This window comes from Eumetopias jubatus, unplaced genomic scaffold, assembly GCF_037043125.1.
Source record: "Eumetopias jubatus isolate StellerSeaLion01/CBP00866 unplaced genomic scaffold, mEumJub1_p1.0 scaffold_12, whole genome shotgun sequence".
Classification (NCBI taxonomy): domain Eukaryota; kingdom Metazoa; phylum Chordata; class Mammalia; order Carnivora; family Otariidae; genus Eumetopias; species Eumetopias jubatus.
Genome location: NW_028274818.1, coordinates 413941 through 438494, shown reverse-complemented (window position 1 = coordinate 438494; position 24554 = coordinate 413941). Strand labels below are relative to the sequence as shown.

Below are 24554 nucleotides of genomic sequence, written 5' to 3'. Positions count from 1 at the left end.
GGGCCATTGAGCTAGACCTACTTTAGGGTTGACAGAATTACAATCTTAGAGTTGTTAATCTCTTGTCAGTGAAAGAACACTGTTACTTGACTCTTTTGCTAGATTTTGTCAGGACTGTACTTCTATCTCCCATTCTGGCATACTTGGACATCCTAAATCTATACCACTTTGACTGAGGAAGCAAAAGGACCAAATGGGGGCGCCTGGGTGGCTCAGGCGTTAAGCGTCTGCCTTCGGCTCAGGTCGTGATCCCAGGGTCCTGGGATGGAGCCCCACATCGGGCTCCCTGCTCGGCGGGAAGCCTGCTTCTCCCTCTCCCACTCCCCCTGCTTGTGTTCCCTCTCTCGCCGTGTCTCTCTCTGTCAAATAAATAAATAAAATCTTAAAAAAAAAAAAAAAGGACCAAATGCCAGGATCAGTAATCTAACCTAAACTCAAGGTAGCATTCCTCTGCCACCTTGAGACTTTAAAGCAAACAAACCTTCTCTCCTACCAGTTGTTGCCTTCTCACAGTCTTCTGCAGATATCCATTAGTAGCTAAAGGAGAGTTATCCCTGTGTGTAAAAAGAGTTTTTCCTTTTTCCTAAGAACAGTTATATTCTCCAACTAAGTAGCTCCTTCTGTGATTCTGAAGGTCAGTAATCCTTGTTTTATTTTGTGGGTATGATGGTATATAAAGGGGAGCCTGACATTCAGAAAATAAAGTTATCTTCAAAGCTGGATGTTCCTCCTAGGAAGAGATATCTGTATGCTTGGTCTACTGATACAGAGTCTGAATAAGGTTAGAGTGACCGTCCATTTAGATCAGAGGTTGTGACCAACTGCTTCCTCTTGTCTTCTCCTAGGTGAACCTGGGACATGGATGATTTCTGCTGACAGCATTCTACAAACAGACGCTGGCACTGGAGTGGGGGTGGCCAGGAGTCCAGGAATAGCAACAGTTTTTCATGACATCCCAGGAGTGGTGAAAACATATCGAGAGGTAACCCTAACGAGGCCAGGTTGACTATTCCCATATTTGGGGATATGCATATAAAATACACATCCCAGGAAAAGAAATATACTGACATGTCATATATAAAGCCAGCCAGGAAACTCTGGAACACAAAGCTAAACAGTGATTAGGATTTTTAACCAGAAGGAAAAATAAATAAATAAATAAGGGGCACCTGGGTGGCTCAGTCGGTTAGGCGTCTGCCTTCGGCCTGGGTCATAACTCAGGGTCCTGGGATCAAGCCCCACTTCAGGCTCCCTGCTCGGCGGGAAGCCTGCTTCTCCCTCTACTCCTCCCCCTGCTCGCTCGCTCTCCTGCTCTCCTCAAAAAAAAAAATTTCAGAAGAATGACTATTGTGATTTATACTTTAAAATATCACTGTGGTGGGCGCCTGGGTGGCTCAGATGGTTGAGCGACTGCCTTCGGCTCGGGTCATGATCCTGGAGTCCCGGGATCGAGTCCCACATCGGGCTCCCTGCTCAGCAGGGAGTCTGCTTCTCCCTCTGACCCTCTTCCCTCTCGTGCTCTCTATCTCTCGTTCTCTCTCTCTCAAATAAATAAAGTCTTTAAAAAAAATAAATAAAACAAAATAAAATATCACTGTGGTGGAGCACCTGGGTAGCTCAGTCAGTTCAGTGATTTGGCTCAGGTCATGATCTCAGGGTTGTGAGATTGAGCCCCATGTCGGGCTCTGTGCTCAGTAGGGAGTCAGCTTGAGATTATCTCTCTCCCTCTGCCCGTCCCCCTCAAATAAATAATCTTTTTTTAATATTTTAATTATGTATTAGGGTATATTCATACACATGTATCCTGTCCAGCTGCACATGATTTTTATTTTTTTAAAGATTTTTTATTTATTTATTTTTAAGATTTTTATTTATTTATTTGAGAGAGAGAGAATGAGAGATAGAGAGCACGAGAGGGAAGAGGGTCAGAGGGAGAAGCAGACTCCCTGCTGAGCAGGGAGCCCGATGTGGGACTCAATCCCAGGACTCCAGGATCATGACCTGAGCCGAAGGCAGTTGCTTAACCAACTGAGCCACCCAGGCGCCCTGCACATGATTTTTAAAACAACAACACCAGGGGCGTCTGGGTAGCTCAGTCGGTTGGGCATCTGCCTTTGGCTCGGGTCACAATCTCAGGGTCCTGGGATTGAGACCCTGCATTATTCTCCCTGCTTGGCAGGGAGTCTGCTTCTCTCTCTCCTTCTGCCCCTCCCCCTGGCTCGTGCGCTGTCTCTCTCTCTCTCTCAAATAAATAAATAGAATCTTTAAAAATAAATTTAAAAATAAATAAAAATAAACAAAACAGTGCCAACCCCCCCCCAAACATGGTGGTGTGTGCTTTTAAAAAAAAAATACACACACACACACACACACACATCAGTGTAGCTACTGGTTGGTACCAGACTGTAGGGGCAAGGGTTGAAGCTGGGAAACTATTCTTGCAATGATCCAGGTGAGATATGATGGTGGACCAGGGGACCAGGCTAGTAACAGAGGAGGTGGTGAGAAGCTGGTCAGATTCTAGTGTACCTTATAGGTAGAGCCAGTAGAATTTCGTGGCAGATTATATGTATTAAGTCTGAGAGAATCAAGAATGACTTGAAGTTTAAAAAAAAAAATGACTTCAGGGTTTTGACTCAATATAAAGGACAGAATTGTCATCATTTGAGGGGTACCTGCCCGGGTGGTGCAGCAGGTTAAGCATCCGACTGGATTTCAGCTCAGATCGTGATCTCAGGGTCCTGAGATCGAGCCCTGCGTCTGGCTCCGTGCTCAGCATGGAGTCTGCTTGTCCCTAATCCCTCTGCTTCTCCCTCCCAGTCATGCTCACTCTCTCTTTCTCTCTCTCCCTCTAATAAATAATAAGTAAAATCTTAAAAAAAGAAAAGCTACATGGCTGAATGCTAAGTTGCCGAGTGTGGTTCCCAGGGAAGAGGCCTGGGGTGCATGCTGCCTCTGTGATGGCTTGCTGCAAAACAAATGCTGAATGCTGTTTTTACTTTTTACCTTTTTTTGTAAAAGCAAAAATCTTCTTTGGATTTCTTTTCCTTAGGGAAACCACTTATTAATGTCTTTCATAAAAGTGATGAGGCTTAATGCAAATTTTTGAAAAGTGGAGGGGTCCCTGTATTTCAAGGAGGGAAGAAGTGATCAGCCATGTCAGATGTTACTGATAGGTCAGGTAAGCTGAAAACAGAAAGACTAATCGGTTCACTACAGAGTGGTTACTTGATGAGTGGCTTCCGTGCAGTGATGGGAGCGGAAGTCTGGAGAATTGAGAGGACATGTGGATGGTGGGCATAAGACAGCTCTGTGAGGAACTGGAGTCAAATTTTTGTTTTGTTGATCATTTTTTGAGATGGTAGAAAAAATGATTTAGGAATGATTTAGTAGAGAAGGGAAAACGTGATGTAGGAGTAGGGAGAATTGCTGAAGCAACATCCTTTAGTAGGTGAAATGGCTGAACAAGTGAAGGATTGGCTTGATGAAGACTTCTCTTTCCCCTTAAATACATGTCGGGTCTCCCTCCTCTGTTTGTTCCTCTTTTCGTTACTCAAACGTAACAGCTATCGTTTGTTGAGCATCTATGGGCTTGGCATTTTGCATCTGTTTTTTGTTTTTTTGTTTTTTTGTTTTTTAAAGATTTCTTCATTTGACAGAGACACAGCGAGAGAGGGAACACAAGCAGGGGGAGTGGGAGAGGGAGAAGCAGGCTTCCCGCAGAGCAGGGAGCCCGATGCGGGGCTCGATCCCAGGACCCTGGGACCATGACCTGAGCCGAAGGCAGATGCTTAACGACTAAGCCACCCAGGCGCCCCTGCATCTGTTTTTTTAAATTTTGATTTTACATCCAGTATAACTCATTTTTAATCTTTACAACCCTGCAAAGTATTATCCCAATTTTATAGATGAGTAAATTGCCCAGTATATGCCCACATGGTATCTGGTGCCTTATTATAAGGAATTCACAGTCTAGTGGTGATAGAAATAATTACATGTAGACAGTTTAAATAACTGCAACATAACTGAACACTGCTTTACAAGTGACATGTCAGAAGTGCTCCTGGAGTCCAGACATGCCTGGGGGAGGCGTGTGACTCTGGATGTATAGCTTAAAAAAAAATTGGGGGGGGGGGATGCCTGGGTGGCTCAATAGGTTAAGTGTCTTGCCTTCATTCAGTTCAGGTCATGATTTCAAGGTCCTGGGATCAAACCCCACATCGGGCTCCTTGCCTGGTGGGGAGTCTGCTTCTCTCTGCTCTCCTGCCCCTTTCCCTGCTCATCTCTCTCTCTCAAATAAATAAATAAAATCTAAAAAAAAAAAGAAGAAGAAGAATACAGAAGAGGGGCACCTGTGTGGCTCAGTCAGTTAAGCGTCTTGACCCTTGATTTTGGCTTGGGTCATAATCTCAGGGTTGTGGGACTGAGTTCTGAGTCAGGCTCTGTACTCAGCGCAGAGTCTGCTTCTCTCCCTCTCCCTCTGCTCCTCCCCCCACTCCTGAATTCTCTCTCTCAAATAGGTGGATAAGTCTTAAAAAAAAAAATACAGAAGAAAGAAAGTCACTTAATTCTGCTTAGACATTAAGGCTAAATTTAACATTTTAAACTGAATCTTGAGATCTGAGTCATGACACACAAAAAATAGAGTCTTGAGGATTAGGAATTTGGCAGATAAAATAGAAGGCATTTTATTTTGTTTTTTAAAGATTTATTTGAGAGAGAAAGCATGCACGAGTTGGGGACGGGGAGAGGGAGAAAGAGAATCTCAAGCAGGCTCCCCACCAAGTGAGGAGGCGGTAGACAACCCCAAGATCACAATCCTGAGATCATGACCTGAGCCAAAACCAAGAGTCAGGTACTTAAACCAACTGAGCCACTCAAGTGCCCCAAAAAGAGAAGGCATTTTAGACTAAAGGCATAGATGTGCAAAGCCAAATAAAAGTAGATGTTGCGTGAAGACCAATGAATAAATCAGGGTGGCTTCAGCAAAAGTTTATAAACGTAGAAAGGGAAAATTAGATAACATCTAAAGAGAACTTGTATGGTAAGCAAATAAAAGGGCTGGGGACAGAGGCAGCATGAGAAGACAACTTGACGAGTTTGAGAAGGGTTTCAGTGCTAGGAAAGCAAAGAGAAAGGTGGGTCACAAGGAAGGAACTGGTCTGTGCTGTCAGAGGCTACAGAGATGTCAAAAGGTCATGATATCCTAGTTTGTGTACTTTGTAAAATAATCATTTAATTATTCACTAGCAGTCACTCATTGAGGCCTCTTCTGTGTCAGCCCTGTGCCAGACTGGAAACACAAAGATGAGAAAGACAAAACTCCTTCCCTTACTAAGCATTTATGTCACTAACTCAGTTTCAAGGTTCTTGAATATTTGAAAAAAAAAAAATTGTGGTAGTACTGAGGAGACTGTATTATAATACAGTATACATTTAATGTAATTACATAGTGTCACTAATAGTGACATAATGATATGACAAAATAATATACATTTAAGTTGATATTTGAGGGGGAGAGGACCATCATTATCTTCTCTCATTGTAATCATTAAGCACTTGCCTTAAATACAAGGCACAGTACAGGATATACAAAGATAAATTAGGGTTCTCAGTTGAAGAGAGATTCTAATAGTGATTTTTAGATTCTAAATAGTGATTCTAATAGTGATTTTTAACAAAAATAAAAATACAGTACAAGACAGAACATTACAAGTATATTGAGAGAAACAAAGTACTTCAAAGTTTCAGAAAGGGCTGAGATTATATGAAACTAAAGAAAGTTGCAGTTGTCTTTAAAGGCATTTTAATAGGGAGTCATCCAAAGGGAAGATGTCAAACAGAATAATGGACAAAGACCTCCTTTTAGGAAAAAAATGTTTTCTTCTCAAAGGTAAATAGATTTTGTGGTTCTTAAATACGTGGTGAAGTAGAAGGGCAGTTTGCACTTGTGTGAAATGGATGCTTTTGGTTGAATAAGTTATGAAGGGTAGAGATGGAGAGAACAATATTTTCTAAGAACTTAGGTAAAGATTTTCCTTTGGTTTGCTGACAGGTGGTGGTCAATGCATCATCAAGAATAACACTCAGTTATGACCTCAAGACCTACCTCACCAATACCCCCAATTCAACTGTGTTCAAGCTCTTCATCACCACTGGCAGAAATGGTGCTAATCTTAAAGGTCTGGAGTTTCTTTATAGGTCTGGGTGATTGTTTCCATCATTCCTGTCTTCGTTCAACTCATTTACCCCTTAGACCAGCAATCCATATTTCCTTTTATTTCAAAATTGACTCCACCTTTAACAAACAAATCATTGACAGCTGATTGGATACCAGGTTTTGATATAGGCTAAACCTAGTCACTGTTGTTTTTCTAGTTATAACCTTGCCTGAGAGGTGGCTGATTTTCAAGGTTACCCAAGGAAATTTTTTAAAAATATGGTCTTAGGCTCCATCCAGATAGTTAATAAGTTTGGGATAAGGCCTAAGACCCAATTCTTTTCCAGCTTCCCTAGATTTAAGAATTCCTGGACTAGGTGACATCTTAAGTGTTATTTGCTCAGCAAATTTATTTTGTATGTTTTTTTGTTCTGTACTGGGCTATAATTTACTGTCAATAAAAGATGGGGGGGTGGTGCCTGGCTGGCTCAGAGGAGCATGAGACTCTTGATCTCAGGGGCATGAGTTCAAGCCCCACATTTTGCATAGAGATTACTTTTAAAAAATAATAAAAAATTTTTAAAAAGTGGGGGAGAAAAGAAAACTAAAATACAAGAAATTCCTAATAGATTCTAGGTGCTATGTTAGCAGTTTTTATATATTTTATCTCATTTAGCAATCTTTTTTTTTAAGTATTTTATTTATTTATTCATGAGAGACAGAGAGAGAGAGAGGCAGAGGGAGAAGCAGGCTCCCAAGGAGCAGGGAGCCCAATGTGGGACTCGATCCCAGGACCCTGGGATCATGACCTGAGCCGAAGGCAGACGCTTAACCATCTGAGCCACCCAGGCGCCCTAGCAATCTTTTTTTTTTAAGTAGGCTCCATGCCCAGTACCCAGCATGGGGCTTGAACTCACAACCCTGAGATCCAGATCTGAGCTGAGATCAAGAGTCGGATGTTTAACCGACTGAGCCACCCAGGCACCCCTCACTTAACAAGCATATGTAGTAATTATCATTTTAAAAATGAGAAATACTGAATCTGAGAGCAAGTAACATGTACAAGGTAACAACTAGTTAGTGGCAGAATTGGTAGATCTGTCCCACTCCAAAGTCCACATAAATTCTTTCATTCACTTTTTTTTGCCAAGAGAACATGCAAAACCAAGAAGTTCAAAATATAATTACTGTCTATAAAATTTAAAGTCTGATTGCCCTTTTTGTCCTTCAATTTTTAAGCACTTATTTTCTTTAGATTTTTTTTTTTTTATTTGAGAGAGAGAGAGCACATGAGAGGGGGGAGGGTTGGAGGGAGAAGCAGACTCCCCGCTGAGCAGGAAGCCCGATGCAGGACTCGATCCCGGGACTCCAGGATCATGACCTGAGCCGAAGGCAGTCGCTTAACCAACTGAGCCACCCAGGCGCCCTTAAGCACTTATTTTCTTTTCACATTACTTAATTTTATCATAAGTATAATCTAAGTATATATAAATATTTGATTTTTAAAGTTTTTCAGGTTCTTTTACAAAGTACTAAATATTTACAACATATTCACTTGTTGTCTGCCTTATGATTTCCAGATTGCAATTTCCCCCCCCCAAAATCTAAAACCACAACTTATTTTATTATGAAACCTCATGAAACTCCTTTGATATTGCTGATAAGTCTCCAAAAGATGAAAATGGTCACCAGACTACTGTCAGCTGAGAAAGAACTTCGGCAAACTGCGACCATTAACAAACTGTGCAGGGGAAAATCTTCTTCAGGACACCAGCTCCTATTCTAGAATGCCATCCATTGCAGCTATCCATTTCTTGTTGGCTGTGTGGCTCCTGTTTAAGATACCATTTGTAATAAAATTCTAGAGATCTCTAATTTGAATCACTGCAATCGGTTATGGAAAATGAAATCTCCTAGACTGAAAAGATACCTCCCAACTGCAATAGCTGTCCTTCCCTGGAATCTGTCTCATTCCCACTGATGAATTCCAAAAACTTTTGAAAGAGGACCCCAACTACGATATTGATAATGGAAGCCCCGCTACAGTAATTCACAAACTAGCCAAAGCAAGGGTCTTAGACTGTTCTTTCATCTTGATTGTAGCAGGAGCCAACAGGGCTGGCCTAATCAGACAGAACTGACCCCTCTTTTTTGCTATTTTTTTTAAGTTTTTATTTATTTAAGTAATTTCTACACCCATCATGGGGCTCGAACTCACAACCCTGAGATCAAGAGTTGCATGTTCCTCTGACTGAGCCAGCCAGATGCCTCCCCTTCCCCCCCACCTTTTTTTAAGATTTATTTGTTTGAGGGGCATCTGGGTGGCTCAGTTGGTTAAGTGTCTCCTTTGGCTCAGGTCATGATCCTGGAGTCCTGGGATGGAGCCCTGTGTCAGGCTCCCCGCTCAGCGGGGAGTGTGCTTGGCCCTGTCCTCTGCTTGTGCTCTCTCTCTCTCAAATAAGTAAATAAAATCCTTTAAAAAAAAAAAAAAAAAGATGTTATTTATTTGAGAGAGAGAATCTCAAGCAGACTCCCTGATGAGCACGGAGCCTGGCACGGGGCTCGATCTCACAACCTTGGATCATGACCTGAGCCGAAATCAAGAGTCAAGATGCTCCACAGAAAAAGCCACCCAGGCACCCCGCCTCTTTTTTTTAAATCAAACTACTGCCTTTATAGAAGTCTCTTTTACAAATCTTATGACAGTTATTTATCTCTTTTCTGCTTATTAGGATCCTGTACCCCAAGTCAGGCCTCGGCCATTACAACAATACTTCTTCCTGAGACCCTCGTGCTGTGCCATGTGCAGTTCAGTAATACTTTGCTAGACATCCCAGCAAGCAAAATCTTCCATGTCCATGCAGGTTTCAGCATGGAGAAAGGTGGGTCCCACCAGCTGGGTCTGATGCCCGTTTCCATCTCTGTACAGTTGTCATTTGCTTATTAGATTGCATTTACACTTTCCAGCTTCATCTGCTATATAACTATGGAAACTTTCTCAACCAACATTTTTGTTTAATCTCTGTAACACCCTGTGCTTTTCTATTATAGTCTTCCATTTCCTTTTTTTGCTAGTCCCTGTTATCTCTGGACTTGGATCATTCATCTTTTATCCCCAGGAAGTAGTAGTGTTTGAGTGTTTATTGTTGAACTGAAGGATATTCCAAGCACAGTAGGATTAACTAGCATAAAGTAGAAATAGGCATGACATTGGAATTTCATATAAATCACCTGATCTAAAAATGAGAGGATTCATGTCAAACCTGAGATGTCAAAATCAAAGCATAAATAGGATAGTGCTACTGCCCAAGACCTTCTGCTCCAAGGCCAGGCAGTATGGTGTGAATAATGAGCAGCCACTGAAGGAAGGCTCACTCAGCAAACTGGTGGGCACTAAACAGAATGCCTGGTGCCAGGACACGCACCAGGTGCACACAGGGGACCAAGACAGGGCTCTTCACTTTCACCAGTGCTGCGCAAGGTGATCCGTCACAGAATAGAGATGCATGGGATGCTGTAGAGGCAGAAAGAGAAGAGGAGCATCTACCTCAAACCTGGGGGTTCGAGTGTGGTTTTACACAGCAAGGCCTGTGGAAGGGTGACTAGGAGTGAGCTAGATGTGAAGAGGCCAGAGGCCAGGACATCCCAGGCAGTTGAGAGCCTGGAGCTTGGTGGGACAGAAAGGAGGGAAGAGCCAGGGAAGGGGCTACTGCAAAAATCCAAGCATGAACTGAGGAGGGTCTAGCCCAGAGTAACAGGGAGATACTAACCGGTGTCAGACATTTCAGAAGATGAGTTAGCAAAATTTAGAGGATGGTTGGATTTAGGAGTGAAGGAAAGGGTGTCTACGAAAGGACAGCTGAGTGTGAGCCTGGGTAACTAGAACGATACTCCCATCGAGATACGGTTTGACAGAGAAGTGACTAAGCCATGCTCAAAGCATCTTTCACAAACCCTTTCCTAATCTCGGCAACTCTTGGTTACTTCATCCTGTATCCCCTTAATTTGTTTGTACTGTGTTACTTACTCCTACCTGACATGTTGATTTAAGCAACAAGTTCAACTGTGGGTTGCTTGGGACTGTTTTTCTTCGGTACCCTTCCCCCACAGTGGCCAACAGTCTGCTAAGAGTGAACACTCAAAGTTGAGTTCACATTTCCTTCTGAACTTGCTTCCATTTTTCCTTCCTATTTTAAGCCAGTTGGCTCAATAGAGCCTCTGAACCTTCCCCGCTCAGTTTTTCATCTTTTCTTCAGGGGTTTATGTCTGCCTAATCGAGGTTCAACCCCAGTCAGAAGAGCTGCTGCAGGCCCTCAGCGTGGCTGACACCTCAGTCTATGGGTGGGCCACACTGGTCAGTGAACGGAGCAAGAACGGAATGCAAAGAGCCCTCCTTCCTTTCATCCCAGCCTTTTACATCAACCAGTCAGAACTGATTCTTAGCCACAGACAAGACACTGGGGAGATAAGAGTGCTGGGGGTGGACAGAGTTCTTGAGAAGCTAGAGGTATGTGAAGCACTGAACCAAAACATAACTGAGATCAGGGTTTTGAAAAAGGAGTCTTCATTCCTAGTCCAAGGGCAAAGGAACAGTTCTGGAATGACTTTGATAAAATTCACCACAAGGGGGGAGGGCTCTTAGAATGAAGAAAACCTGTCCTCTTCACAATGCAAGGGTACTCCCAGAGTCCAAAATTTAGGTCATGAGCTTTGTCAGTCTGGAAGATATTAGTATCATCCTAGTCTTTATAGTTTAGAACTTTTTTTTTTTTTTTAAAGATTTATTCGAGAGAGAGCATGAGCGGAGGGACAGTGGGAGAGGGAGAAGCAGGCTCCCTGCTGATGTGGGGCACAATCCCAGGAGCCTGGGATCATGAGCTGAGCTGAAGGCTGACGCTTAACCAGCTGAGCCTCCCAGGCACCTCTCACAGATCATTTTCTTCCCTTATCTACTCCAACACATCTGAGTGTGGAAAAGCAGATGACTTATCTTCAGATTGCTAACTAGAAATACAGGGATCTTATTGTACGTTTAAGATTGGAATGCAATATTGATACAAACAAGTGCCATTTTATCTTTTCTCCAAGGTCTTCCCCAGCTCCCCAGTTCTAGCGGTCTCTGGCCACAGACAGTCTTCTTCCCTCACGCCTGGCCTGGCTGTCTATCCCGTAAGAGTACTCAACTTCACCTCCCTTCAGCAGATGGCATCACCCATTTTCATCAATATTTCCTGTGAGCTCACCAGTCAAAATGAGGCTGTGCTAGTGAGAGCTCTGAAGGATAAGTCTGGTGCAGGTGAGCACTGGGAGCTCCTGGTGTGTTTGTTTTGAAGATTTTATTTGAGAGAGGGAGAGCGAGCAAGCTGGGTGAGGGGCAGAGGGAGAAGCGGGCTCTCCACTGAGCAGGGAGCCAGATGCCCCAACTCTGGGATCATGACCTGAGCCAAAGGCAGAGGCTTGACTGAGCCACCCAGGTGCCCCGGGGTTCCTGTTTTTAATCTAGAGTAGGAAAGACCACAGAATGTATTGCTTAATGAGAAATTCAGCCACTTCACCAAGATTACTCAAACTAGCTGGGGCATTGATCTTTACTTTCCAAGCCTATTTATAACATAACCTTCAGGGAGCTCTCTTATCACCATCAAGATATTCTACTTATATATTTAAGAGTAGTTATCAACTTAACAAGAACTTCTCAGCCTTGTTAAGTGTACTATTTTCCTGTTTTAAACCTCTTGATAAATGTTTTTCTTCAGAAATCTCCGGCAGATCTTTTTGCATCAGGCACTGGGCAAATGGTGATAGTCCTAGAACTAAGACTGCTCCACAAATCCTGATTCTAGCCATTACTCAGAAACTATGCCCGGTCTGGGTGGGATGGGACTGTGTGTATTCATGGAAAAGTGTTAGGAAAGCCAAAGAATCATCCTCCTCATACTGCCACCGCTACCTGCCCATCCCTCCAGATGTTCTTTGAATTAACTAGAAGTGGACTGAACCCCCATTCATCTCCAATGGAAGGAAGGTCTGTTTCTACAAGCACCTGACATGTACTGGCCAATACCCTAAGTGCTTTTTATGTGCATTTGTTCTCTTGTAACTCTAAAGTTTTTCCCTTTAAGAATTGAACAAATGTAGATGCTCAAGGTCCCAGGACTAGAAAGTGTTCAACTCTAATCTGTGTTCTTTCTGTTGGGAGTTTTTAAATCTAGAGTTTTAATGGGTTTCTGCAAGGGTCTATGGATGGAATTCCAGGTGCCCATGACCTCCATTGAGGAGGAAATATTGCATCTTTATTTTCAATTAACCTCTCAATAAAGTTTCCATTTCCACTGATTTTATGAATATAGGCAAGAAACCACAGCAATAGCAATATGTGTGACTGTCACCAACAGAATTCAGGTATTTTGATGTTCCAGTTATTAGATCTCAAAATTCATTTCAAAGTTACATAAAAATTACAGTAGTTATCAGGTCTGAGCCTAGATCTTTCTTGTTACTAAAGCACTCAAAAAAAGGCCTTTTTAACATCTTGCTGAGTGTACATACATAGCTATATCACGAAGTTTTTTCCATCGTGGTTAGCTTTGACATAATTGGGTTTCCTTTTATTCCTACACATTTTTTTCCCATTTAAAAACATTGAGATAGGATCCATGGGTTTCACCATACTGCCCAAGTTGCTCACGGCACAATAAATGGTTAAGAACCCCTGCACTTCTCAGAGCTAAGAGGGGCCAGTGGGAACAGTACAACCATGGTGGGTAGGATTGGTCAGACAAAAAGATCCAACCCAGTCTTCAGCTAGCTTATTCACATAGGCATGTTGAGTGCCCACTGGTATGTGCCAGGGATGGTACCTAGTACAGAAATCAGATTTAAGACAGGGTCTAATTCAGGAGCTAGTAAATAGTTCATTGTAGCCAGAATAAAGGGGTGTTGGAAAGGCTGATCATGTCCCGTAAGTTTTATTTGGACTCTTACCGTATAAACATTGGAAAGCCAGAAGCTTTCAACAGTTGGACCTGATCAAGGATTAGTATAGAGAATCTTGTTTTTAGTGCACTTTATTTCAAACAACCTTAAAAGTGTTCAGAGCAAAGCAGTTTGTAAACAGTTCTGAAACAAAGTACCTTGAGAAGACAGACCAGTTACAAGTCCAAAAGTTAGAGGGCCTATACTAGGGATGCAGAACAGGAACTAGGTAGGAGGGCCTGGTGACAATATGAGATATACGGGAAGACCTGGAAGTTCAGGGGAGTCCACTGGGGCAGGTGTTCATTTCTAGACACTGAAGAATTTGAAATAACCAAAGTCAAATGTCACGTGTGCTTCAAAAACACAAGTTTTAAGTTCTATTGAGGACAGTGTTACACAAAAATCTGAATGCTCCCTAGAAAGGACATCCTAAGTAAAGAATGACAAGGGGACCCCTGGATTTAAAAAGTGGTTGGTGATCCAAAAAAGATTTCAGGTTAGAGGGATTAGAATTGGAAGTTCAGTCGCCACAATCACAAATTTGGTGAAGAGAAGTCAGTCATCAGGAAAGGTTAACAGGCATCTTGAGGTAGTAGCGTTTACATATCCATTTGTAAGTTGATAAGAAATACAAGACTCAAAGTTTGGGAGTTTATTACCTGGGAGACAGGAACAAGCCAAAAAGAGGTGGAAGAACCAAGTACATAATTCACCTCTGTTAAGCAAAACAATTTCCCACAGGGTTGGGTTTTGAGAGCTTCTGCTGGATACCCATGACCATGTGTTTTTAAACACAGCCACCTGCCCTGAATGCTCTAAGTAACTATTACCTTTTATTGTTCTGACCAATGCACAGATCAGTGTGAAGATTCAGGTATTCTCCAGAAGTTCCTGGGTTCTCACCAGACCATCCTCTTTACCATCTTTGCAGTGCTGGCATCAACAGCTTTCATCTTTTTAGGTAAGGAGCCCTTACATTCAGCAACATGGACTTTTGACTTAGAAACTGCCCTCATTTAATTTCACTAGGGCGCCTGGGTGGCTCAGTTGGTTAAGCAACTGCCCTCGGCTCAGATCATGATCCCAGTGTCGTGGGATCGAGCCCCGCATCAGGCTCCTTGCTCAGCAGAGAGCCTGCTTCTCCGTCACCCCCTGCCTGCCTGCTCCTCCCCCTGCTTGTGCTCTGTCAAATAAATAAAGAATCTTTAATTTTACCAACTACGAGGATGCACATTAGCTGTGACAAGCAGTTGGAACTCATTCAGCCTCCCTAATCACCTAGTGGACGAAAGGTCCTGCTCGACTTACCACCAAGAAGCAGTGAAGTGCATATGACGGAACCCCACTTGGAAGTGGAAACTACCGCTAAGCCTTGAGATAATGGTGACATCTGTCCTGTTCTTTTTCCAGCGTATAATGCCTTCTTAAACAAGATACAGACAGTTCCAGTTGTTTATGTACCGACTCTAGGGACACCACAACCAGGTAAAGAATCACCACCCTCACCTCTGAAAAGCTCAGATATCCACTTTTATTCACACTTCATCTGTTTCCCATTTTTACTTCTAGGTTCTTATACCTCCACCACACGTTCTCCCCCACCTTTCACGAGTCCACAAGCCCCACCAGGCCAGAGTCGGCTACAACACTGGCTATGGAGCGTAAGGCACTAACCTCCACCACTTGGACAAATCCCCTCAACTGTAGAGGACTGGAGCCGTAAGCCCCCAAACTAGGTAGTGTGACCGTAAATAAAGGATCCTAAGCTGTTCTGAGCTAAAGTGGTGTATGTTAAGCTGTATTTTAAAGGTCGACTGTCAATTCTCAATGCTATGAAAACATAAAAGTGAAAGAAAATATCCATTTACATAGTATCCCACGTTTTTACCAAGTTCCAAAGATTTACTCAGTGAGCCTAGCTGGACAGAAATGTCCCAAATAGACTTTTTAAGTACTTGGCCACTTACTTGCCCCAAATGACTCTAGCAGTCCACTCTTCTGGTTGCCCCTGAGTACTTGAGGTAGCAACTTCCTAGCAGTAAAACAAAGACAATAAGCAGGATGTATCCAAAATCTGTTTATTGGGAGAGTGTCCCACTCATCTTGGTTCAGGGTGCTTTTAGTGCTGCTTCCGCCTGAAGGAGCATCCTGGAAGACAAAGGTTCCGAGCTTACTTACCCTGCCCCCCGCCCACAGAGCAAGGGCATATGCCTGATGACCCACCCCCAAGAAAGCTACGTCTTTACTTTCCTCTAACCCTGCAGCTGCCACTTCAGTCGTTTCAGGAACTCACCACTACAGCCCAAACGAAGACCCTTCCCCTACTCCCCCGCCTCAGCTTCACAGCTCAGGGTTTTGACGCTAAGGGACTGTGGCTGCTCGTAACGCTCTCTTGGGGGGGGGGGGCAGGCGTGTGCACGACCGACCTCCAGCTCCGACAGCCTTGGGGAGGCAGGCCGTGACACGGTCCCTCGCTACAAGTGCCCACGTTCGTCCGTGAGCTCACCTTCTGTAAGCCTGGCCTTCCCTCCTGTGGGCTGGCAGAGCACGGTGGAGCAGCCGACGCACAGAACTACCGTTTGCGCGTGGCTGAAGACGGTGGTGATCTTGTAGCATCCTGGGCAGAGACCCCGGGCAGCAGGGGGTTAGGACCTTTCCGTCCGCGCCTGTGCCCGAGCGCCGGCCCGCGACGCCCCCTCTGGGCGGGACGCACGCTCAAGCCCCGCGCCCCGGCAGCCCGCCAGCCCCGCCCCCGCCGGCCTCAGGCCCCGCCCCCCCGCCGGCCTCAGGCCCCGCCCCCCCGCCGGCCGTCGCCGTGCCCCCCCCTCCCCCGGGCGGCGCCCCTCACCGGGGCACTTCACGTCCATGAAGTAGGAGTTGGGGCTCTGCACCAGGCGCTTCTTCTTGTGCTTCCTCTTCTCCTCCTCCGGGGACGGGTGCAGGAGATCCTTCGCGAGCTACGAGGGGCAGACAGGCGCGGTCAGGACGGCGGCGGCCGGCGGCGGCGGCAGCAAGAGCAGCAGCCCTCTCCGCCCGGCGTCCACAGCGGGGCCGCCATCTTACCCCCGCCCCGGGCCGCACGCCGCCCGCCCCCGCGCCCGCCGCCCGCGGCCTGGAGCCTGCGGCCGGTCCCGGCGGCCCGCATCCGGCGGAGGGGCGCGCGCGCGCGCGCGGGAGGCGAGGGCTCCGCCGGGAGCCGGGCCGAAGAACTCACGGGCATGTTCTCGTGGGGAGGTCGTCACCGCCGGAAAGGAGCGAAAGCGGAAATCCTGCCGCTTATATCCGCCGCCCGCCGGAAGTGACGCGAGCGCGGTCGGCAGCCATGCCGGAGTCCGCGCGCCGCCTCCGCCAGAGATGGGCGCCTTCCTGCGGACGACTTCCGACGGGGGTCGCTGCGCCGCGACGGTGGGAGCGCCTTAGCAGGGTCTGCCGAGGAAGACCGCGCGGCCGAGCCGTGCCCGGGACCTCTCGGCTTCCTCTGCTGTTTTTCAGCGCGTTTGCTTTGCCAGTTAACAACCGGCGAAACGGGAGGAGAAAGCCCTCCTCTTTCCCGCGTCCCCGGCCTACGGCGAGGGCATGGCCGCCGTTGAGTTCCGTCGTGTCTGTCCCGTCTTTCCCCTCTAACGACGATGGCGTCAGACACCGACGTCGCGCCCGCGTGGGCAGCGCCGCGCCGGCTCCGCACGCTGCGCCGCGCGGACACTGCGAAGGGACGCCCAGCGCAGCCCACGGAGCCGCCCGAGCCGGCGGTGCCGCGGGACGTTGCCACGGCCCTTCCCGCAGGTCTGCGCCAGCAGTGGCCGCGAGCGCGCGAATGCTCGCGGCGCCGACGCGCTGACGACGGGGAGCGAGCCAGCGGCAGGCCGAAGCAGCATCTTCTGCGGTCGGACGCAGCGCTTAGGATATGTCCCTTTGTCGTAAGGGGCACCGGAGGTGGCTCTCGAATGGTGTCTTGGAGTCGGAGGAAGGGCGTGTGCGCGCTGCTCGGGGCTCGAAGGGGCCCGGAGCCCCGACTTGCCTTGGCTCCTCTCGGTGCTGGAAGCACGCCCACGGCGGCCGGTTTCAGACCCCGCCAGTGCGACGTCGCTGAACCCGGCGTTGGGGAGCGAGGAGCACAGTTCGTTCCTAGGACCGGCAAGGACCGGTCGCAGCACGCCCCCGAGGGGCCGGGAAGTCCCCCGAGGAAGTGACATTGAGGCTGAATTCTGAAAGACAGGGGACCGGCGGGCGACAGCCTGGGAGAAGGGCCTTCTAGGCCTGATGGAAGAGCTTGTGAAGACGAAAACCGAGGCCGGGCCGAGCCGGCCCTAGCTGCGGGAGGGGAAGGCCTGGTGGCCGAGGCCCTGAGAGCGAAGGGCGAAGCGTCCTGGGCTTGGGTTCCAGTGACGGCTGGTGTGGGCCAGCGCAAGTGCTGTTCAGAGGGGTGAGCGCCGCACACGCCACACTTCGGGGATGAGGGGTCCAGATCCGGGCAAAGTGAGAAGGAAGAGAATTGATGAGTTTCTATCAGAACAGTTCGTGAAAGCCGAAGGACTGGGAGAGGGGGCGCCCGCGTGGCTCAGCCGGTTGAGCGCCTGCCTTCAGCTCGGGTCATGGTCGCAGGGTCCGGGGATCGAGCCCTGCGGCCGGCTCCCTGCTCGGCGAGGAGCCCGCGTCTCCCTCCGCTGCTCCGCCTGCTCGTGCGCGCGCTCTCTGTCGAATAGATAAGGTCTTTCTAAAAATAAGTAATTGGTAGGAGACGGTGTGGCCCGCGAGGGGAAACCGAGGGGACTCAGGGCTCGCGATCCGGCCTGAAGACAGTGGGAGGTGAGAGGTTGGACGAGAGGGGGGTCGAACAGCTGTGCTTGGGAACCGCACGGACACAAGGATGAGCCCAGTGACAAAGGATGTCTTCCCAGAGCCAGTACACTGCACAGGGACCGTTCTGCTGACCCGCCGTTACAAAAGCAGATAGTTTGAATCGTTTTTTTCCAAAGACAAAGATAAACTTGTTCCTTCATAGCCGTGTTTTCCATGCTTGAGCTTTTTCATTGCCATTTCACAGCCCTTTCAGTGCGGGCAGGAGGGCAGCCTCAGGGCTCTCCTAAAGATCCATGCCCCCTCAAAAGAATGAAACCAGGCATTTATAGTCCCAGTTTATGGCTTCCTGAAACTGGCTTGTCAGAGCAATCACAAACAGGGTCCCAGAAGATTTGAATACTGTTGTTAATAAAGCCCCAGGATGTGTCTCAGGGAAAGAGAGAGAGAGAGTGTGTGTGTGTGTGTGTGTGTGTGAGGTGGGGGGGATGTGAGGAGGTGTGGTGTGGCATGGGGGGTGTGGGGGTTGAGTTGTGTGTGTGGTGTGATGTGTGTGGTGTGATGTAGGTGTGGTAGCGTGTGTGATTGTGTGGTAGTGGGGTGTGTGATGTGTTTGTGTGGTATATGTATGATGTGTATGGTGTATGTGTGATGTCCGTATGTGGTGTGGGTGTGTTTGTGGGTGGTATTTGTCTATGTGATGTGTGTTCTGTGTGTGGTGTGCATGGTGTGTGTAGTCTGTATGTATAAATGGTGTGTGTGGTGTGATGGGAATCGGGGTGTGGTGTGTGGTGTGTGTGATTGTGGTGTGGGGGTTGTGTGTGTATGTGTGTGGTGCATATGTAGTATGTACAGGTGTGTGGTGTGTGCGTGTGTGTACGTGGTGTATGTGGTGGGGGGTTGTGTGCGTGGTGTGTGTCTGGTGTGGTATGTGATGTGTGTATGTGGGGTGTGGGGGGGTTGTGTGTGTGGTGCGCGTGGTGTGAGTGTCGGGCCCATGGGGACACCTTTTCACGCCGTCCACCAGGGGGCAGGCCGTCCCCACAAGTGGCTGGTGCTCCGGGGCGTCCGGCCGCGTTCCCAGGGAGCTGGGCCGGATCTGAAGGCTGGGAACCCCGGAGCCCAGAAGTGCCCCTAAAGCGTCCACCCTTGAGTGGACCTGGGGTCCCTTGGCTCAGCCCCCAGTGCCGGCCCCGCCTTCAGCCTGCATCCCCCAGATTCTGAGGCGCCCCCGTCGGTGGGCCGAGGGGCTGGCAGGGGCTCCCCCTTCTCCACAGCCACCCTGTCGCGGATTGCGAGCGAGCGGGAGGTGCCCAGCCGTCCCGGGGGCAGGGGCGGGCGGCCAGGGGGTGGGGCCCACGGCAGGGCCGCCTCCCCTCTTTCCCGGAGCCTGGGCGGAGAGGGAGGAAAACTTCCTGGCCTGGGCTCCGGGCCGCTCCGTCCGCCAGCCCCGCGGTCCCGCCCACCGGCGCCTTCCCTGGCTCCCCAGTGTCCGCCATGGCCAAAGCCTACGACCACCTCTTCAAGCTGCTGCTCATCGGGGACTCGGGGGTGGGCAAGACTTGTCTGATCATTCGCTTTGCAGAGGACAGCTTCAACAACACCTACATCTCCACCATCGGTGAGCCCGCCGGCCGTGCCCCCGACCCCCGGCTCCCCCCAGGCCCTCACCCCTGCGTCTCCACCGGCGGTGAGCCCGCTGGCCTGTCCCACACTCTCCCAGCTCCCCCAGGCCCCCAGGTTACTAGTGGCCCCACTTTTCAGTCCCCCAGCGGGAGGCTTCTAAACTCTCAGCCCCTGTCTCAGACCCATCCCCCGCACATCTCTCGGGATGGCACCCAACCTCTGACCTCTCTGAGGCCTCCAGGTCACTTCTCCGTTGTGTCAACCCCTCGTTTTCCTGCTACCACCCTTCTCCCTCATCTCCCCACATCCACATGAACCCTTTTCTATCTCCCGCCGCGCATCTCTTCCTCACCCCCACCCGCCTAGAACTCTTGACCCTCTCTGTATTTCCTGTACCGCCCTCCCTGAACATGCTTTCCAATTCCATTAGCCCCTTTCTGTCCTGCTGAGTCTGAAACCCTCCCATTGCATCCCCACCTTACCACTTCCCAGTCTCCCTGCCCCTCAACTTAATGGTGGTGGGCAGGGTGGAACAGAGGGGCCGTCTGTGCTGGAGTGTGGCCCAAGCACTGGGACGGTGAGTATGCAGTCAGCCAGGCAAGGGGGGTGGGAGTGGGGGGACTTTTGGGGGCTCTGAGTCAGCCTGGTGACTCAGCCTCCTCCCTGGGCTCCCAACAGGCTCTGGGGAGGTGCCCACATTTCCACTAAGAACACTGCCTCCCCTCCTCCCTTCTTGTCTTTTTTCATCTCCTCTGGCCTGGGAAATAAAACAAGGGGAGTCTCAAAACAATTCTGGTTAGAAAAGGGAAGGAAAGGGGCACTGGGTGGCTCAGTCGGTTAAGCGTCTGCCTTCAGCTCAGGTCATGATCCCAGGGTCCTGGGATGGAGCCCCCACATCGGCCTCCCTGCTCGGTGGGGAGCCTGCTTCTCCCTCTGCCTCTGCCTGCCACTCCCCCTGCTTGTGCTCTCTCTCTCTCTCTGTCAAATAAATAAATAAATAAATAAATAAATAAATAAATAAATAAATAAATAAATAAATAAATAAAATCTTGAAAAGAAAAGAAAAGGGAAGGAAAATGCTCCTCTTTCCTAGTTCAGTCTCAGGAGGACTCTTTCTTGCTTGCAAGCGTGGCCTGCTAGTTAACTCACACAAACTGGCATCATTACCTCTTTCCTGGCTCTTTATTCTATCGGGCTGGAGGGTGGCTGGAGCACTGAGAGTACAGGGTTTTAGGAAAACAGAAGGGAAGAGGAATCTGAAAGTCATATTTTGAGGGAGACACTGAATTAAGAGAGCTGTCAACTGGTGCGGCTGAGTGGACCTAAGAGGTGCCTTAAGTCTCCCTGTAGAATTTCCATCACCTCCCCCTTCCTGAGCTATACCATCTCAGTAGAAACAATATGCTCACTGGACAAATACAGCTTTGAGAAAATTCGCGTTTTACGCTTGCAACAAGGTTGCTTCCCAAGTGCACTGGCCTGCAGAATTCCTAGCACTGGGGCTGCTCCGTTCCCGTGTCTCCCCTCGAACACCCTACGTGCCCACAGGGTCTCAACTTAAGTGTGTGCGCTCCCCTCCTAGGAATTGACTTCAAGATCCGCACTGTGAATGTAGAGGGGAAGAAGATCAAATTGCAGGTCTGGTGAGTGAACCCCCAGGACTGCTGGGCACATTCCCTCGTTTCCCTCCCATGTTGCTTCATCTCTCTCCCTCTCCCGACCGCTCCTTCGGGTACTTCTCCCAGGCCACTTCCTGTCACCTCACTCAGACGTCGTCCTTCCGACTTTCTTCCAGCTCGCGCAACTATTTTCAGCTGTTTTCTAACTCTCTTGCCTCTCCCGGCTCCAGAGCATTCTCTGAACTTGACAGTAATTGTGTGCAGAGCTGCCACATGGAAATGGCATTAAAGCAGGTACACAGCAAGTAGCAGAGTGGAGACTTTAAGTCTGTGAATGACGGAGAGCCCAGAAAGCTGAGGATAGAGGGCTGTCCTGCCAAAAGAAGCTGGAGACTCTGAAAGTGTGGAAGTGGCTGCTGGCTTGAGGAAGCTTTAGGCTGCAACCGGTCAGAGCAGACTGTGGTTTGGACTCTGGTTCTGCTGCAGAGTGAGGTTCATTAGTTATTTAGCCTCTTGAAATCTCTGTCCTCGTTTGTAAAATGGACCACGAAGTGCGTCTCACAAAGGTAGGGCGAAGGTGGCGCCTGGCACAGAGTGGTGTCCAGCAGACAACCCGAAAGGCCTCGTTCCTCAGGTCTGCGCCCTCTCCCAGCCGTTCCACCTCCTCTTCCCCCTTCACTGTTTTCTGATTCTGTTCCTTTCAGCCCCACCCTGTCGCAAGAGGTAAATTCTTGGCAGGGGGACTTCTCTCTTTGGAGAGCGATCCCCTCTCTCCTGCCCCACAAAATATCCCATTTCTTCAGGGATACAGCCGGCCAAGAGCGATTCAAGACGATAACTACTGCCTATTACCGTGGAGCCATGGTACGAAGTGTGGGTCTGGACAGGGGTGAGGCAGTAGAGTGAAGGCTTATGAGTCCCCAGGGGCAGGGGTTGGGCAGGAAAAAGGGGAGGGGGCAGAGTGTGGGAGGTGGAGGGCCCCATATGGACTAATGGGTAGCTTCACGGGTAGAACTTGCAGGAAGCCCAAATGGGGGAATGGGGCCCAAGGCTCCGTGGTGACCTCTTGCCATCCCCCAGGGCATTATCCTAGTATATGACATCACAGATGAGAAATCCTTCGAGAATATTCAGAACTGGATGAAAAGCATCAAAGAGGTAAAGACACTCCTGAAGAGACAGGAGACTAGGTAGAGCCTGGAGGGTGAGGGGACCGTGAAGGTGAGCAGGACCTACCTCACCCTTCCTGTGCTTTTGCTGCCAGAACGCCTCTGCTGGGGTAGAACGCCTGCTGCTGGGGAACAAGTGTGACATGGAGGCCAAGAGGAAGGTGCAGAAGGAGCAGGCTGTCAAGGTGAAGGCCGGGCCGCGACGGAGTTGGATCCCGGGGGCCTCCACTCTTTACCCACCTCTCTTCTCCCTCCACTTCGCAGCTGGCTCGGGAGCATGGGATCCGATTCTTTGAGACAAGTGCCAAATCCAGCACAAATGTGGACGAGGTGAGACACCCCCGCATGTCCACCCCCACTCCCAGAGGTAGCTGTTGGACCACAAGCCCGTCCCCCCCTCCAGCCTGTTCTCACCACTTGCTGCTTTCCCCGTCAGGCTTTCAGTTCCCTGGCCCGGGACATCTTGCTCAAGTCAGGAGGCCGGAGACCGGTGAGTTGGTTCTGCTGGACTGGGCACAGCTGTGTGCACGTGTCCGCCTTGGGAGTGACACCCCAGGAGGGGAGTAGTGCTAACACCGCCCCAGGGTGGGTCCCCTTCGAACGGTGTGTAGTCTCAGCCAGCTATTGTCACCCTGACCCCAGTGCCCTTCCACTTCTAGGGAAACAGCCACAAGCCCCCTGGCACTGACCTGAAAGCCTGTGACAAGAAGAACACCAGCAAGTGCTCCCTCGGCTGAGGACCCTAGGCCTGGAGGCTGAACCTGAGGGAGGCGGGGCTGTGGGTGGGCAGGGGAGAAACAGCAGGTGGGACCTGGAGGCGCTAGAGGTAGGTAGATGGTGGAAGAGTAGGGAGCAAAGGGAGAAGAGCGTGGGGAGGCGAGGGAAGGAAAGTAGGGAGACTGGAGAGGGAAGGAGGGGGGAAGAGGAGGGAGAGGCGAGGGAACAGAGGGGGCGTGGGAAGGGAAAGAACCGGCCCTGGGTGTCAGACCTTCCCTGGGCTTCTAGGGCACACACACATGTAAATAAACAGGTGATTTGCTGTTACTGGATCAGGTTTCAGGGTTGTGTGAGAGGTTGACTCACCTCACCCTCTTAGGCTTGACCCTATGACTCTGCATGGCCTTGCTCAGTATGAACCCCCCCCACAAAGGTCCCTGGTTTGGGCGACTTTCATCATCAGACCCAATTCCTACCTCTAAGGTGGTTGGGCTGCCAGAAGCGGGCTGGGTTCCTGGGACACCAGGACCTGTCCCCGAACGGATGAGGAAAAGAGCAAGGAGGTCCTCTGAACCTGGAGGTCTGGACATCCTCTTTCCATCGTGGGGTTTAGAGGATCCTTACGGGCAGAGCCTTGCCTGGCTGCCAGAGGACTCTTCGGCCTTCCCAGGGGAGTGACAGCCCTAGACTCGAGGAACTGTTTATCCTATGATTTCTTCAAGCATCTCTGGTTCCACCAGCAATCCTTTTAGGTAGCCGGTAGGCATTATTTTCCACTTTTATAGATGAGGAAAATGAGACACAGAAGAAGTTCATTTAGTCATAAATCTTTTTTTTTAAGTTATTTATTTATTAGAGAGAGAGTGCGTATGCACAAGGGCCGGAGTGGGAGTGGGAGAAGCAGGCTTCCTGCTGAGCAGGGAATCTGACGGGCTCAGTCCCAGGACCTGGGGATCGTGACGTGAGCCGAAGGCAGACGCTTCACTGAGCCACCCAGGTGCCCTAGTCATAAATTTTTTTTTTTTTTTAAGATTTTACTTATTTATTTGACAGAGAGAGAGATCACAAGTAGGCAGGCAGGCAGGCAGAGGAAGAGGGAGAAGCATGCTCCCTGCTGAGCAGGGAGCCCGATGCAGGACTCAATCCCAGGATGCTGGGATCGTGACCTGAGCCGAAGCTTAACGACTGAGCCACCCAGGCACCCCCGAGTCATAAATCTTTATTGAACATTTAGTTTGTGCCAAATACAATGGTCAAGTTTGGGTGGAACTTACAAGAAGGACAAGCAAATCTTAACAAAAACAGCTCCTAAGTACTGAATAAGAGGCAAAACTGCAGGCATGCAAAAGAACCACCACCCAAATACTCAGGCTTGACGCACAGTCCCCAAAAACATACACAGCCCCCTTGCACCCTTGCACAGTAGTTTCTAAACAGCAAAATTATTTCACAGATGACGTTTTATCAGGATTAATGAAAATATCACAT

At 49.0% G+C, this 24554-nt stretch overlaps 3 protein-coding genes across 8 annotated transcripts in view; 2 read left to right on the top strand and 1 right to left on the bottom strand.

Moving 5' to 3' along the window:
• NUP210L (nucleoporin 210 like) overlaps positions 1-14945 on the top strand; it is an 82908-nt gene extending 67963 nt beyond the window's left edge. For 2 of the 6 annotated variants that reach the window (XM_088017096.1, XM_088017093.1), the window contains exons 27-33: positions 846-982; positions 6056-6182; positions 8893-9042; positions 10417-10667; positions 11249-11456; positions 13995-14099; positions 14549-14941. In XM_088017096.1, coding sequence (XP_087873222.1) covers positions 846-982; positions 6056-6182; positions 8893-9042; positions 10417-10667; positions 11249-11456; positions 13995-14099; positions 14549-14811 — 1241 coding nt within the window. In that variant the 3' untranslated portion in view covers positions 14812-14941. Of the gene's footprint in view, positions 1-845; positions 983-6055; positions 6183-8892; positions 9043-10416; positions 10668-11248; positions 11457-13994; positions 14100-14548 lie in introns of all 6 variants that reach the window. The other 4 variants (XM_028090123.2, XM_088017094.1, XM_088017095.1 and 1 more) reach the window with 4 other exon arrangements.
• Positions 14946-15195: 250 nt separating this feature from the next.
• RPS27 (ribosomal protein S27) lies at positions 15196-16460 on the bottom strand. The gene is made up of 4 exons (XM_028090124.2): positions 16353-16460; positions 15987-16095; positions 15645-15755; positions 15196-15286 (listed from the first exon to the last, which is right to left on the bottom strand). The coding sequence occupies exons 1-4, from the start codon at positions 16356-16358 to the stop codon at positions 15258-15260; spliced, it is 255 nt and encodes an 84-aa protein (XP_027945925.1). The 5' UTR covers positions 16359-16460; the 3' UTR covers positions 15196-15257.
• A 2755-nt stretch (positions 16461-19215) lies between these two features.
• RAB13 (RAB13, member RAS oncogene family) lies at positions 19216-23396 on the top strand. Its single transcript, XM_028090180.2, has 8 exons — positions 19216-19556; positions 21144-21204; positions 21984-22044; positions 22261-22338; positions 22445-22534; positions 22614-22679; positions 22786-22839; positions 23009-23396. The coding sequence occupies exons 1-8, from the start codon at positions 19433-19435 to the stop codon at positions 23084-23086; spliced, it is 612 nt and encodes a 203-aa protein (XP_027945981.1). The 5' UTR covers positions 19216-19432; the 3' UTR covers positions 23087-23396.
• Positions 23397-24554: the final 1158 nt, after the last annotated feature.

Excerpts from the sequence above, each read along its gene's own strand:
- RPS27 (XM_028090124.2), bottom strand. Across the intron at positions 15,756-15,986 it reads CATGGACGTGAAGTGCCCCG|GATGCTACAAGATCACCACC; the intron begins GTGAGGGGCGCC and ends GTCTCTGCCCAG. Across the intron at positions 15,287-15,644 it reads GAAGGCCAGGCTTACAGAAG|GATGCTCCTTCAGGCGGAAG; the intron begins GTGAGCTCACGG and ends TTTGTCTTCCAG.
- RAB13 (XM_028090180.2), top strand. The coding sequence starts at position 19,433 with ATGGCCAAAGCCTACGACCACCTCTTCAAGCTGCTGCTCATCGGGGAC. Across the intron at positions 19,557-21,143 it reads CACCTACATCTCCACCATCG|GAATTGACTTCAAGATCCGC; the intron begins GTGAGCCCGCCG and ends CTCCCCTCCTAG. Across the intron at positions 22,339-22,444 it reads GGATGAAAAGCATCAAAGAG|AACGCCTCTGCTGGGGTAGA; the intron begins GTAAAGACACTC and ends TTTTGCTGCCAG.